Source organism: Pleurodeles waltl, chromosome 10 (assembly GCF_031143425.1).
Source record: "Pleurodeles waltl isolate 20211129_DDA chromosome 10, aPleWal1.hap1.20221129, whole genome shotgun sequence".
In the NCBI taxonomy this organism is placed as follows: domain Eukaryota; kingdom Metazoa; phylum Chordata; class Amphibia; order Caudata; family Salamandridae; genus Pleurodeles; species Pleurodeles waltl.
Window position 1 is genome coordinate 503,876,546 of NC_090449.1, and position 15,175 is coordinate 503,891,720.

Genomic DNA, 15,175 nt, shown 5'->3' on the forward strand with positions numbered 1-15,175 from the left:
ATCCACTGCAGCCACGCTTTAACTCTCCCAGTCCCGGCTACGCGTGTTTCCCACCTTTGCCTTCTTGACAGAAACTCAAATCGATATTGTTTCTTGGTGACTAAATTCTTTGATGCTCAATGCACGTGCCCCTATCTTTCGCACTGTGAAGGTTTCTAGTGGCTCTGGAAAAAAACTAAAATTATTTCCTTGTTGATAATGTTCTGTAAGGAGAACTTGGAACGCAGTTAAAATAGGAGTGCGCAAAATTCCCGTAATTTGATTCTGCGTAATTACGCAAATTTTTGGAAAACTTGCACAAAAAGTAAATTGGGTATTTTTATCTTTATTTTATTGTGGAGTGCATATCACGTAAATTTTGGACAGGAGGCACGCACACCGCGCTAAAAAAACAAAAGTAGCCCAAACACGAGTGCTGCAAACAAGAGCAGCTTGCTTTCTGTCCATTCTGGTTGTTCCAGTGCTTCAGCAATAGGATTTTTATCCAAGGTACCTCCCAGTGCTTAATTTGTAAATAAAAAGGTGCCGGTGCCCAAAGCCCTTCTCTTAAACACGCGGCTGCTGCAATTAAATGTGTGAACACGGAATACTGAGGCAGCGTAATCCTGAAGCCATCTCGGGCCTCTTCACTCCTTATAAAGCCACTCGCTGCCCCTTCAGCTCACTCTTGCAACTTTCTACTTTCTCCCTTTGTGACGCTTTTTCGTTTTTCCCTTCCTCCGTCTGTCCCATACATGTCTTTTGCTCACAGCAACTGCTTGAGGCAGAAGAATAAGCGCCGGCCCTCAAAAATAAGTGCCGGTGCTCAGCACCGGAAACAACAAGCACAAATTAACCACTGCCCTCCATTTACGACAAGTGCATATTGGCGCAATTATGCACTACAACCGTGACGCTGGCCCTGATAGCACAATTAATATATTGTCAGAAATAATTCATTTTTTTTCGTAAATATTCAGAATGTCAATTCAATGGGAGTAAATCGATTTTACACCGCTTGACATCGTGGACCAATGGAACGGCATTAGGCGCCCACTGAGGAGAAGCCCTGAGGGTTTTACATATTTTGGTTTATTTGATATGACAGATGAAAACGTGCTCTATAGAGCCAAATTTGAATACAGTCCTCGAACAGTTGAAATTGGATACCGAGGATTGGCAAAAGCGTCCTTTCTCCATAGTAGGCTGTGTTTCAAAATTATAACTCTACTGAAGCTCCAGTATAATCTCCTTAACACCGCATGCAGGATAAATGACGACTGCATTCAGAATGTAGTAGCGACCCTGTGAGTGATACCCTGGGACAGAGACATCTGCAAAACAAAGGCCCCCGCAGCCCCAGGGTGCAGGGGGCGAGCTCCAGACGCCCCCCTCAGCACAGTACACTGTACGCGGGCGGCAGGCCCCTGACTTTGTCCGGCAAGGGGGCGGGGGGATGGACTACAGGTACTTTGCAGGGGGCGGGGGCGAGGGGAGGTGGGCTCCGTTCATTTTCCTTACATCACTGGACTGAGGGGCACCGCCGATATTGCTAACGCCCCTGCAGAGGGGAGAATATGATGGAGCGATAGTCTTGCCTGACATTAAAAGGCGCTATGGGACCTCGCATTTAGTGGTCTTGGGTGCCTAGATGGAATCATCCTTGAATACTGAGAGAGACACCTCAGTAAGAGGGAGGGTACTTGAATGCTATGTTCGGGGGGAAAGAGTCTCCTGGGGGTGCTGGTGATCCAAGTATGGGAAACATTAACGCGGAATCTGAAATGTGAGGGAACACTTCCTAGAAAGACACCTTGTGGTGCGCTGCTCTAGTCCGCAACGTTGCTAAAGAGCTTTAGTGTATGGGACAGGATAGGGATCTCAGCACTGGGACCATGTGGTCGGCTGGGGATCTTTAAAGAGTTTCAGAAAAAGTCCGAATTAGCAGCGACATAGAGGCATAGATAGCTGTGATTTAGGCACACATTGTGGCACTATGCGCCATATGAGGGTGACATTCCTGACAACACCCCTCTGGAGTACCGACCTTTCATCACTCAGCTGAAGACCAAACTTGCGTCCTGTCTAGAGTCTGCGTAATAACACCACCCTGACTGGCGTTGCCTAAGGTTGAAATAGTAAAAGAAAATATAGGTACCACGATCTGTGCTGACTAGGAGAAGGCACTTGTTTATCACAAAGAAGTAGACCAAGAGCCAGTTTTTGACCGATGATTACAATATGTTGCACTGTGTGTACTGAACGTATGTTCTGCTGTGCAAAGTGGGCCACGCGCAGTGGGAGCAGGAGCATAGCAGCCTGAAGCGGTGCAATAGATGATGGTCTCTATACCACACCTTGTGGTAGTGTCACCAAATCGTTGGGGTGCAGAAGTTTGATATGAACCCTTGAGGGCAGTGTTCGTGACATCTGTCCTGATGCGGGGTGTACGAAATTTGGGGTGGGCGATGAACCACCGCAAGAAATAATCACAGTCCTTGTCAGGTTGAATCCTCATACGCACTAAATTAACCAGAGCTCAACCCCTAGTAGCTACGGCACAGGGCAGATAGGCTTAACTTAGGACACTGAGTAAAGTATTTATGCCATACCGAAAATGTACTGAAGTCAAAATGCAAAACAATGAAAGTCCTAAATTGAATTAGCAAAATAGAGTAAAATTTAATATACAAAATTACACCAAAAACAAAAATCCAATAAGATGAAATGAAGATATGAATTTTTTAAATTTTAAGTAGAAATAGTGTCAAAAAACACAAACCATCCATAGTCGTGGTAGACTGTGACCTGCGTGCACTTTGAGTCTAGCAACGGAGCATCGGTTGGATGCCCCAATCAGGTTTGTCCTGGTCAAAGGTTTTACCTTCTGACAGAGTATTTTTTGTACAAATACACCACAGTAGTACAGTTCTAAAGCCCCCAAGACATCAGGGGAGGCACTTAGAAACTCTTAGATTGTCAGGAAGACACCAACAGCAGGGTCCAGTCCAGGTCCAGTTGCCACTGGTCAGCTGGGTACTTTCAGGAAAAGGCCAGTTGTGTTTTTCTGCATTATTGTAGCTTGAATAGGAGACAGCGGCGGCTGCTGCAAATCTCAAGGGGAGGTGCAGGTGGGGGAGGGGGAACGGGGAGAAATAAAATAATAATTAACAAAAAAACATACCGTTCTGATGCGGCTGCTGCCTGCCGCCTCGCTCCTATGCTCTCCTGGTGTCCCAGAAGTCCCTGGGACACCAGCACAGGCTCCCCCATGCAATCCTGGTGCTGCTCTCATGCTATGGCTAGCATGAGAGAAGCATCAGGATTGGTCTGAGTGGCTTGGTCTGCCACTCAGAAAATGCACTGGGGTCTGCAGTGTGCTTCACAGCCAGGTTGGAGAAACCGAAGTGCACATCAGGTTGGCCGGCCTAAGATGGCCGGCCAAACTGACATGCGCACTTAGCGCACTCCACTCCTCCTCCCCTCTCCCTGCCCCGCCCCTCCCTGCACATGCTGACTGAGCCAGCTGCTGAAAAATAAAACAATAGTTAAATATTGTTTTATTTTGTAGCTGCTGGCTCAGCCAGTGGGGCGACGATCCTCCGCCATTGCGAAGGAGCCGCACCTATGGGCGATCAGACTTATGACCCATGGAGTCCACTTCTTTGTCCTGGGTAAAAGGCAGAGCAGGACATTTCTGCAGGGCTCCTCTCAGCCAACAAACAGCAGGCCCAGTTCTCTGGTGATATTTTAAATGTCCAGGAAGATTTCTGAAGTGGTTTCTGGAGATGCCACATTTCTGCGTGGCACTAGCTAGTGGTTGGGATTAACTCCTTGTAACACCCTAACCAATAGGGTCAAATATCCCAGGAGCACCTCTACTCACTTTGGACATTTTCAGCCACACTAGACTTGGGCTCTGAGGGCTGTGTGTGTTTCTATATGTGGAGTGTACCACGGTAATTCTAATATCCTTTCACCTCTAACACTAAAATCCAGTTTGAGGCAGCCACTGTACAAAGCGTATATGTAAACACAGAGGCAGACGTCTGATAGGACAAAAGCAAAGTCTTTCAGCAATCACATAGTGGATCTGTAAAACTGTCTTGGCATCTTGTTCTCTCTCCTTTCAAGTTTGCCCATAGTGTTGTATGAGAACCCAGAAGACCTGCCAAGCGAGATTTGACACTGTAGAGTCAAAAGGGAAGTCCACAGCCTCCAACCTGCATATTCAGTGGAGTTCAGAGGAGTCATCTCTGCCCATTCAGATCTGCCTATTGTTTGCTCCTGGGAGGCACTTCACACCTATTCACACCTATTCAAGTCTAACTACTAGATCAGAGAAGTTGGAGAGTAAATGCAGAATAGCCCCTTGCTACCTCAGTAAGAGAAAGCTGAGTTCCTAAAAGCTACCTTTCCTTAATATGTATTAAAATATGACTTCAGCATTGAATTGAATTTTTAATAACTATTAAAAATAGTTGTTTTATTTTTTCATCCGGTCCCCTTCTCAAGATACAGTATTAGTATCTTAATCCGTATGCTGGTTTTCTACAATGGACACCTAGGCCTGCCACGGTGAAAATAGCTTTTGGGTGCTAGTCACTGTAAGGACATGTAAACATTTAGGGGGTCATTACGACCCCGGCGGTCGTCATTAATGTGGCGGTAAGTACCTCCAACAGGCTGGCAGTACTTACCCCACATTATGACATTGGCAGGTTGGCTGAAGACAACCCGCCAATGTACCACTGCGACCACCACGGCGGTAACCGCAGCCGGGCTGGATATATACATCTCCAGCTCGGCGGCCACCATTGTCCCGCCTACAGGATTATGACTCCGCCTACCGCCTACCGCCTACCGCATTCGTAACGCCACGAAAACCCTGGTGGTAGGCCATATCAGTGACATGACAGGGAATTCCTTCCCTGTCACTGATAGGGGTCTCCCCCCTTCCTTTCCAGTAACCCCCAACCCCCTACCTCTCCATACCCCTCACCCCACCACATTCACACCCGCCTTTCACACACACACACACATACACCCAATCCCACATGGTGACACGCATGCATACATCCATTCACACACACATCTGCACACACGTTCAAACATACACGCATTCACAAAACACAACATTCACGCACTCACACCTCCATACATGCACACATGCATTCAACATGCAACACACACCCGCATCCACGCACACACAAACATTCACACACCCCTGCACACCCACACACGCACAACACCCCCCACCCCCCCTGTCAGAGACCCGACTTACCTGGATCCAGGGGGTCCTCCGGTAGGGGACGGGATGGGGCGCTGCTACCACCAGCAGCACCCGCCAGCAGAACACTGCCAGGCCGTATTATTGGTCATAATATGGCTGGCGGTGGTCTACTGGTGTGGCTCTGCTGGTGGCAGCAGCGCATCCTTACTGCCATCCGCTGGCATGGCCACAACCGGATTTCTGGTATTCTTGTGGTGGAACTCCGGCTGTGGTCATAATATGGCGGATGACTGGTAGCCGCAGCAACAGTCTTTCGGCGGCCATCGCCGCGGCGGTAGTCGGTTTTTACCACTGATATCAAAATGAGGGCCTAAATTTCTATATGTTCTACTTTTAAATACTATGTACCCTGCCTTGTGGGCTACAAGGCCTATAGAAATGTGACTTATTGATATATAAAAGAGTGGGTTTAACCTGGGGAAAAAACTTAATTTTGACACGTCGCATTGCGTTTTTTATACTGCTACAGTCAGTCTATACCGGTTGGCTTGAAGCCATGTTTGTCTGCCACTGTGGTGGATGGCACAATAGGTGGCATTCAACTTCCAGGCCGTGACTGCACTTTGTACAATATACTAAAGATTAATTGACAAGTTAAATAGATGCCCATTAAAAGTATGTAAATTCAACCATGTTTAAAGGGGGAGCACATACACTTTACTACTCGTTAGCAGGGATACAGTTTGTAGAGTTCTAAAGTCAGAAAAAATATTGAATCAAGCAAAAGGCGAAAGACGACAAATTAAGGGTGACCATGCAGAAATGGCTGTTTTCCCACAGGGGAGGATAATGATACTGGGAATATCAGAATACCACCCCCTGCTGAAATATTCTAAAATACTCTGGAATGTAGGGATAGCTGTTGCAAGGCAAGGCAAATTATTGTAAAGCTCTTGGGGAGCCACGAGGTACTAAAATTCTTCTCATGGAGTAGTATCATGCCCTAATGGCTGTGAACAGAGATGATTATTATATAGTTCTCTAAATATATTGTTTTTCTGTGTACTGGGTGGAAGCCATAGAGGTTCTGCCAATACATGTACAGACCCAATAATGTTGTTTCTATAATAATGCAAAAAACAATTCATAAAAAATAACTTTGTTGTATGTTAATAGGCTCAATTTGAGACCAAATTATAGCGCCCAGGATGTGATGCAAAATGGAAGTGGGAAGAAACAAGATACTTGTTTTTATCTACAGGTATCTCACATTGGCATCTTACGTAGACTCCATGGTAAAAACAGCAATAAATAATGCTAAAATGGCCATAGGCCTAAGAACAAATTTTGTTTACTGCCACACTTTATGTAAAAGCACTCACACCTTAGCCAATGAGGGTAATACCCTGAGCACTATTATCACCCTTAGAGCCATCATAACTCCGATTTCCAAAGTGCAAACGTGAAAGTGATATAGCAGTGAGTCTTTGACTGTGGAGGAGGATGGATCATGTGGAGCCATGAAAGACACCCACACTGAAGAAATGTAGTTACAGGTACATAGCTTGTTTCTTCTCCAACAACTGTATATTTCTTAACTTCACATGCTGAATTATAATGGCTAGCAGTCCACAAAACATTGAGAAGCAAGAAGCAGGCTCATCTCAATGAAAGAAGCTATGCAGACCTGCTTGACCCACTGAAGAATCTACTGCTGCATCCATTACCAGGCACTAGTGTTTTGCAATGTGTGACTGTTTTTTCATGTTCCAGCCAGGCATATACTATGCAGAAGCACTCCTGCATTTAAGGCTGCCATAGACTCTTGTAGTTAAGATCACCATCACTTTACCATTCAGTGGTCTGTATGCCTTCTTGTGCCAGTATACAAAAAAGGCTGAAAGTCATCTCAAAAGACCTTGTTTGGAGAGTGGCAGCCCATTCTGGGCAGACCAAAGGGGACAGACATTTGGTCAGGTTGTCTTATGTCTTTGGTCTTGTCACGGTACAATTTAAGGCATGTGGGTACAACTAAAGATTGCAGATATCTTTCATCACTGGAGGATGGGATATTCTGTCACAACTGTGACGGATATCCTGTCCGCTGTTTTACAAGTTCCATAAGATATAATGGAACTTGTAATACAGTGGTGGGATATTCGTCACGTTTGTGATGGAGTATCCCATCCGCCAAGGTTGTAATCAGGCCCTTAGGGTGTGCAGCTCACTCACTCATCTTGAAGAGGTGAAGGGAAGAAGCTTTTTCCAAAAGAAGAAGCTCAATTCTGTCTTGTGAATGGGATCAAAGGTAGTACCAGGGGGCGTCCCAAGAGGACTTTGAAACTGCAGCCAGATGGACTGTGATGGAATTATGTGTGAGGCCATATTTAGCAAGATGAAAGAAATATAACAATGTCTGATGAGGTTGCACTGTCAGCGGATTTAGGCTTTGTTCAACACGCCAAATGCACAGTCTTTTTCAATTAGCATTAATGTCCTGGAAACAATGGTGCAAGGGCTTCCACCAAAACATCCCTGCTGCCTTGGGGAATGTCCAGGTGACCAAACTCTAGGTTATTAAAAGCCAGACCTTGAAATTCAGGGACTTCATATCGTGGTGCAGAATTTAGACCCTGGCCTCTGCAGAAGATCTGGGTGGCCCTTCTATGTAACTGGAGGAGCGCTTGAGAGACCTACAGGCTCAGTGTACCAATACTGCCTTGGTCACCCAGGGGCGAGTCTTATTTTTTTGCAAGGCTCCTTCTTCGCCTTATTGAGATCCCTTGGGATCAGGAGAAGCAGCGGAAAAGCATACCCAAAATGTTGAACCAGTACATTGAAAATGATTGTTGTCAGTATCTGCTGTTGGCCACAAACAGATCTATTTGAGGGTAACCCCAGTGTTTCAAGAATTGCTGTACCTAGTTGTGGTGTAGCTCCCTTTTGTGACACTCTGAGAGTTCTGATGGAAGCCATCACATGATGCTGTGTGGAACTAGTAGGTGTTACACTGTCACTTCGAGGTTGCTGACTATAATCTAGTCTCACAAGTGCTAGGTCTCCGTTGATGGGACCCGAGCTGTTGCTCTGCTATGCTTCAACTTCAAAATATAATACAAGGAAGTTCTGTTGTCTGTTCAGATCAGGACTGTGGTGTTGAGCAGGTGTGGAAGAAATGTGTGAAGGACCAGACAAATGGCTCGACATTCAAGGATGTTTATATGCAAACTCTTGTCAACCTTGAACTATCTGCCTTGATGGTCAATTTTTTTATGTATGCCATGCATTCTTGGTAACCGTTATCATTGCCACCTGATGCTGTGGGCTTTGAAAGGACAGACCTCTTGTAACATGGTGTGCCATCCTCCACAAAACACCTGCTTTAAAGTGGGTGATAGACACTTTGTTGTCCCATGGCCCTACGCTCCTCCACTGAAGGTCTAACTCCTTTGGAAGCAGCTCATTTGGAGTCTGAAATATAAGATTTAAGAAATGCAGGAAGTTATAAGCCAGAGAGGTGACTTTGTGGGAACTTTTTTCAGGTGTACCCTGGCAGTCAGTTATACTGTGTAAATTACACCTATTTGCCACTGGGGCTTAACCTTATTACTGGATCCAAAACCAGAGCACCGAGGACACCTGCTTTTGCCCTTCACAATCAAGGAAGCAAAGTTAAGCAGACCCCCAACTTGCTCAAGGAGATGGTGTGTGATAGAAGATGAGAACTCAATAGAACTTTCTTTAGTCAATTAATAAATTATTGTCCTGGCAGTATGTCTAGTTTGGAAAACGAAAAATAGTACTTTATTCTACACAAGACAATACTGTACATAATGTTAGTGGGCGATGATCATAATATGTTCATAAATGTCTAAGCATCAGTTCTCATGGGACAGTTCTCTTTGGTATCCTTTGTGTTAGACCTATAATAGAAACAGTGAGTGTCGGGCCAACTCGGCCAAATCCTTATTGGCATGCATTTCCTCTTTCTCCTATCCCCTTCCCATTCTAGTAATTTGACTTTCCTTCGCCATCTAGGTGCACTGTATCCTTCCTGTGCATCTGTGTTTAGTCCTTCTTTGGCATGCTGCACCGGCGACCTGCATCTGTGATTGTCTATGCCAATGGTTCCCAACCTTTTGATTTCTGTGGACCCCCACTTTAACATTAATGGAACCCAGGGACCCCCACTGAAGCATCATTGGAATCCTGGGACCCCCGCCTGAGTCATTACTGGCAGGTGGGGACCTAATTTGTCAATATTTGTTAATATTTCTTAATGTTCTAAGCAGTCGCGGACCCCCTGAGAAGGCTTCGCGGACCCCCAGGGGTCCCTGGACCACAGGTTGGGAACCACTGGTCTATGCTATGGAGACAACTTGGAGCACAGTGATATATGTTGCTCGACATGTTGCAGAAGTAGTGTCAATCTGCCTCACCTCGGGTCCTCTCCAGGGGAGGCTCCTTTGCTATGGTGAAGGAGCGTCGCCCCACTAGCTGTACCAGAAGCAGAAAATTAAACAATAGATTACTATTGTTTTATTTTTCTGCTTCTGGCATAGCCATCAAGGAGGGGGTGGCTGGGCTACAGGAGGTAAAAGGGGGAGAGGAGGGGAGAGTGCACCTAAGTGTATGTGTGTTTGGTCGGCTGCCTGAGGCCGGCCAAACACACACGCGCACTTAAATTTCTCCAGCCCGGCTGTGTTAAACAGCCGGGCTGGGGAAACTGCACAGATCCCAGGGCTGTGTCTGAGAAGTCACTGCCGCTCAGACCAATCCTGGCACTGCTTTCATGCAAGGTTTTGAATGAAAGCAGTGCCAGGTTTGCTGGGGAGCCTGTGCTGGTGTCCCATCTGTGAATGCTGGGACACCGGAAGAAGAGGAGTGTGAGGAACAGGAGGAGGCATGGACAGAGGCATGGTAAGGACATTTTAAAATTATTTTTACCTCGTCTCTGTCCCCCCTGCCCGTCCCCATGAATTATGCTGTGGCCACAGCTGGTCCTCTCTGCCCCTCTCCTTTAAAGTAGCATTTGTTATCTTGTGCAAGGGTACAATGCCCTGCCTCAGCAGTTTGCCTGCTCTCTCCCTTGAAACAGGTCCAACAGCTACTATTGGCAGACTGGTCGAAGTTTCCACAGGTTACTGGTGCCGAACCTGGCAAGGGCAGTTGGCGGTAGGTACCCCAACCTTGGAGCCTGGAATCCAACTAACGCTTCGGAGTTGATGTTGTTTGCAGTCCTGTCCTTTAGCACAGTTTTTCGGACTAATCAAGCCAAAGATTTAGTCATGAAGTGAGCAGGATGGTAGGGTGTGGCTGGGAGTCAAGCGAGGCCACCCCACTTAACTACCTGTTAACCTGTGACAGGTAGACCTTTCAGAGAACGATAGCCAGGGAAGCTATTATCAAGTCTAAAACCAGATCGCCAGATGGCCAGCAGCTCGCCAGTAGATTGTCTGAGAGAAAAGTAGCAAGTTAGCTTGCAACGATTTTCTCTATATACTTACTGAGCCATGGTTAGTAGGGAACTAAGTGGCAGCTTGCGGTTAAAGAGGGGTCAAGGATGGATTAAAAAAAATAATGGATGTGATGTGGCCATTTTTTTATGATGATAGAAAGACGCCTTCATAAAGAGAGATGCTTATCAAGCGTCTTTGAAGATGGAAAAGTTGGCTTTAAATATTTTAGCTGGTCTGGGGTCATGGAAGAAATTGGTAAGTTTCAAATTCTTGATGGAATCGGATATTTCTTTAGAGGTTGGAGGGGTGAAGGAATCTCATGTTACTGGAGATTTAGGAAGAGGAGACAGTGGTAGCAAAGTCAGACTGAAACTGAGTATAGTCCAGTACCATTTCTGTGTAAACTGACTGAGGAATTCCTCGAATTTCTCTCTAGAGGCAGCAGTTTTCTGACATGCCGGAAGAAGGGTATTATGGAATTAGGGGAGGATTCTATTTGATTTGGGATGTAGGAGGATTTAGATGACATGATGAGGATGTTATATAATTGTCTTAGTTCTATAAGTTTGGATCAAACTGTTTTGTTCTTTCTCCATTCATTCTGTTCCATAGTTACTTAATTTGTGGTCAAATACCTTAGCGAGGATTAGAACTCTGATACCCAGGATGCTAAAGATGCAATTTAGTCATCTCACTGTCTTTGTAGAAGTAGATATTCCTTCCTGACAATAATTTATTAACAGTCAAGGGCATTGTTACTTTTGGAGAGGGACATTTACAGGATTTATCCCCTCAAGCATCTTATAGGTCTAAATCCAAAACGGTCTACCGATCCCTTCTAACATGAATAAAAAGTACAACTGAGTTGGATCACACCAGGCCAGGATACGTCAGGTTATTGTGTGGCTGCCCAATATTTAATTCTCTAGGTTACCATTACTTGCCTAGTCAAAGGAAAAAGTAAATGAGAGCATGCAACGGTATCTGTGTATGTTCTGTAAAAGAAACACAGGCATGGGTTACATTTCTGTCTGTCTATAAGTGACTAATTTATCCCCATTACTGGCTGGACGCATTAATTAGCAAGAAGAATGAAGCAAGCGGTGCCATGGAACCAGTCATTTACCTTGCATGCCAGGTTCTCGACCAAGGCTATCATGGAGTTCTTGAAGAGGGTAGCAGCCGTCAGGGGCCGCTTGGTGACCTCTGCGATGTGCAGCTTTCCCTCCGGCCACATCTCCCGCAGGACGGGGTCCCTGCTATAAAGTGAAAGAAAAGCTTGTGAGGACATGTCACAAAGCGGCACACTATTCTGGATAGCTAAGGGCTGCTGCCATAGTACCGGAGAGCGACTGGCCTACACAGCGGATGGGGGGATTTCACATTCTTAGTGGTCCAATAGTCATGAACTCAAAGTGGTCACTGGACATGCCCAGCCTCAACTCTAGATTTGGTGGAGCTCTGTTGGTGCTACGAGATGTCTCACAATCCTGGAATAACACTCTGGCGATGCACCCGACCAGCCTTGACAGACCTGGTGACCAGCAGTCCAGACACAACGGGCCCACTGTCATCAGAACGTTGGCCATGACAACATATTTAATGACAGCTAACCTATCACAGACATTTGATCAAAGTGCTTGAGACTACACGGTGTTAGGGGAAGAGAAAAAATCATGCACTGACAAATTTGTATTTGCATTTTTGTCGGCAAAGATAGTTGCACCTCAGGCGTTGAGCATCTCAATAGGTTAAAGGTCTGATGAAGAGATCAAAAGCCGAAGTAATGACTTACGTGTCTAGTGCAGTGAGGTGGGCATTAAAGGGAGAATTAGTTTCCCTGAAGGCATTTCTGGGAAAGGGGACGAGACAGACCCTATTAGAGCGAAGTTAACTCCTCAAACTCATTATGTTTACGCCCATTTGATCACACATGACTTAAAAGGCTCTCATCACGTGCCTTCTCACTCAGAAACCCGCACGTTTTTCTTCACGCTCGCACACAAGTCTTCCTAACTAGTGTCTTTTTGAAAGTTCAGTAGTTAGAGTTTATTTTATTGTATTAGCAATTATGCCATAACAATCAGGAAGCCGATTCATAAAATCCAAGCATATAAAACCACTAAAACATCTTAAAGCATTAATTAATCATGATGTATACATACACTACATCCTTGAACAATACCCGTACTGTGGTGAGGTGCAAGTGTGAATCGAAATGGTTCTTTATAAAGCAGATAAACTACAGTAACTAAACTTACATGTTAGAAAAAATAGAGAGCTTAAGACTGGCACCAGTGTGGCCAAGGAAAGCCACACTTAGGACTGAGCACTCGTCACAATATTATGATCAGTGTTCCAAAGAGGCAGTCTGGAAGCAACAATTGCTCAAGGCACATCCACCCTGCAGCCTCACTAATAATGTTAAAAAACGTACAATCGCAAATTAAAAATCATAAATCAATAAAAAGGATGCGGTAAATACAAATTTTACAAATAAAAAGATAATATGCTGCTAGCTACATGACCCAATGAAACCAGCCATGGATCCGAGTACCGATCACATTACTACAGAGCGCTAGAGAAGGACATGGGCCAGAAATGAATTCTCAATGTGTAACGGCCTCTCCATAGTGATGAATGCAGCTCAGCATGTCGATGAGGGTGTTAGACTCCAAGAGACAACATGTCCAACCCCATCTGAGTCTAGAAGAACACAGTGAGGTTCAGTAAATGCTTAAGCCAGTTGAGAATGCCACGGATTCATGGCTCGTGCGTCAAACTTTGATCCCACTAGCAGACCAACAAACAGCTGGCAGATTGCATTGAATAAGCTATTGCATTTGTTGATGCCATCACCTTCCAGGCAAAATCAATTGAATCCTAAATTGCTGGAGGCGATGATCACACATCTCCTGTTTTATGATCAGGTCTTGTAACCTTTCATGCAGCATATATATATAGGATGCTACAACCTGATACATTTCCTCCACATCTGTTCTATACCAAAAAGTTAAAGCAGCTTTGCAATTCCTCATATTATATTTTATAAACAAAGGGTGAATGTAGAATATTCAGAGACTCAATGAAACTGCACAGAGGAGCATAAAGTGCATTGTTGTTTCAGGGCCACCCAAAGAACAACTGCACATGTTGGTTTTTGGACCGGAGGTCGTGTACCAGAGCTGGGTATAGGGCTGAACCTGTGGGCTTCCTAGTCTGAGCCTAAGGTATAGGGCCCTTTTCTTGGGAGGAAATATTTAGTTGAGACATTTCTCCCTGGGTTTCCTGCTTCAATGACAGCTAAGTTGTCATAGGGGTACCTTTCTTAATCTCAAGCTTTTGCCACAGGTGGGCACAATATTTATTTTTGGCCATTTATAATGTAGAATGATTCATCCTATCTGGTTTTAGCCAGAGAGCTGTACATTTTATTGACTTCAAGGTATTCTCAATATGTTTGAACCAACGTAAGCTACAGCAGTTGCATTATTTCATAAGGTCCTGCAAGGTCTTCTGGTAAGCCACAGGAGCTGGGGAGGTTCAGATTCAAATCCAATTAAAATTAAGGGATGGAATGCAATGAAGGCCTTCAGAAATGTCATCCCAACTCCACTTTAAGCGTCGCCATAAGTGTTCTTTGATCAAGATGTGATAAGCATCCCAGGAAGGCGTTTTTACAGTTTTTGAAGGGCCTACACATTTATGTATCCGCAAATTTCAGCACCAAAAGAACAAACTGCCACGTTTTTTTTTTTTAGATGCAGGCAGTGTCAGCTTGATTAGATGGTTCCCACAGCTGTTTGCGGATCTCCTTAGTGCTCCAGCCTGTTGGGACAGTATAATTTCAGATTTGGCAACCTGAGCTCCTCAGTGGAGCAGATCATCAATCCTGATTCCCATATAGTCATAGGTTTTGACCTGTTCGATGGATTTCCCCTAGATCCACAATGATAACCTTACCTTATGGTTTGGTTTTATTATCATCAATTTCGTTTTCTCTCCATTAATGATAAGATTCCTTTTATTACAATAATATTCAAAACCTTCCAAGAGCCAGTGCGTGGATAACTCAGAGCGGGCTACAATAACAGTGTCATCAGCGAACATTAACATTATAATAAACTCATTCCCAATCCTTGGTACGGCGAGGCCAAGGTTAAAAATAAACTTTCCTATGCTATTAAAACATATATTAAATAGGACTGGAGCAAGGACAAAACCATGCCTGACCCCTGTATCTATAATGAATGAATCTGTACATTTGTCCTTGCTCTCATATTTCACAGTTGTATTGACGTGATGTCTGTCGTTTAATAGCCTCAGAGGATAGTTGGGAACTTCATATTCCTCCAGGGTACTCGAGATATTTGACTAGTCAACGCTGTTGAAGGCTGTGTTTAGATTGATAAAGACCAGAAAAAGGGAGGAGTTTTGAAAAATTACAAACTTCAGGCAGATCATGTACAGTCAATACTTGATCATTTGCGCTCTGTCCTTTGCG

The 15,175-nt window shown here is 44.9% G+C and overlaps 1 protein-coding gene across 2 annotated transcripts in view; it reads right to left on the minus strand.

Moving 5' to 3' along the window:
- The window catches only part of LOC138261666 (unconventional myosin-Ig-like), a 912,364-nt gene that overhangs the window by 470,503 nt on the left and 426,686 nt on the right, over positions 1 to 15,175 (minus strand). For both annotated transcript variants that reach the window (XM_069210894.1, XM_069210895.1), the window contains one exon: positions 11,798 to 11,930. In XM_069210894.1, coding sequence (XP_069066995.1) covers positions 11,798 to 11,930 — 133 coding nt within the window. The remainder of the gene's footprint in view (positions 1 to 11,797; positions 11,931 to 15,175) is intronic.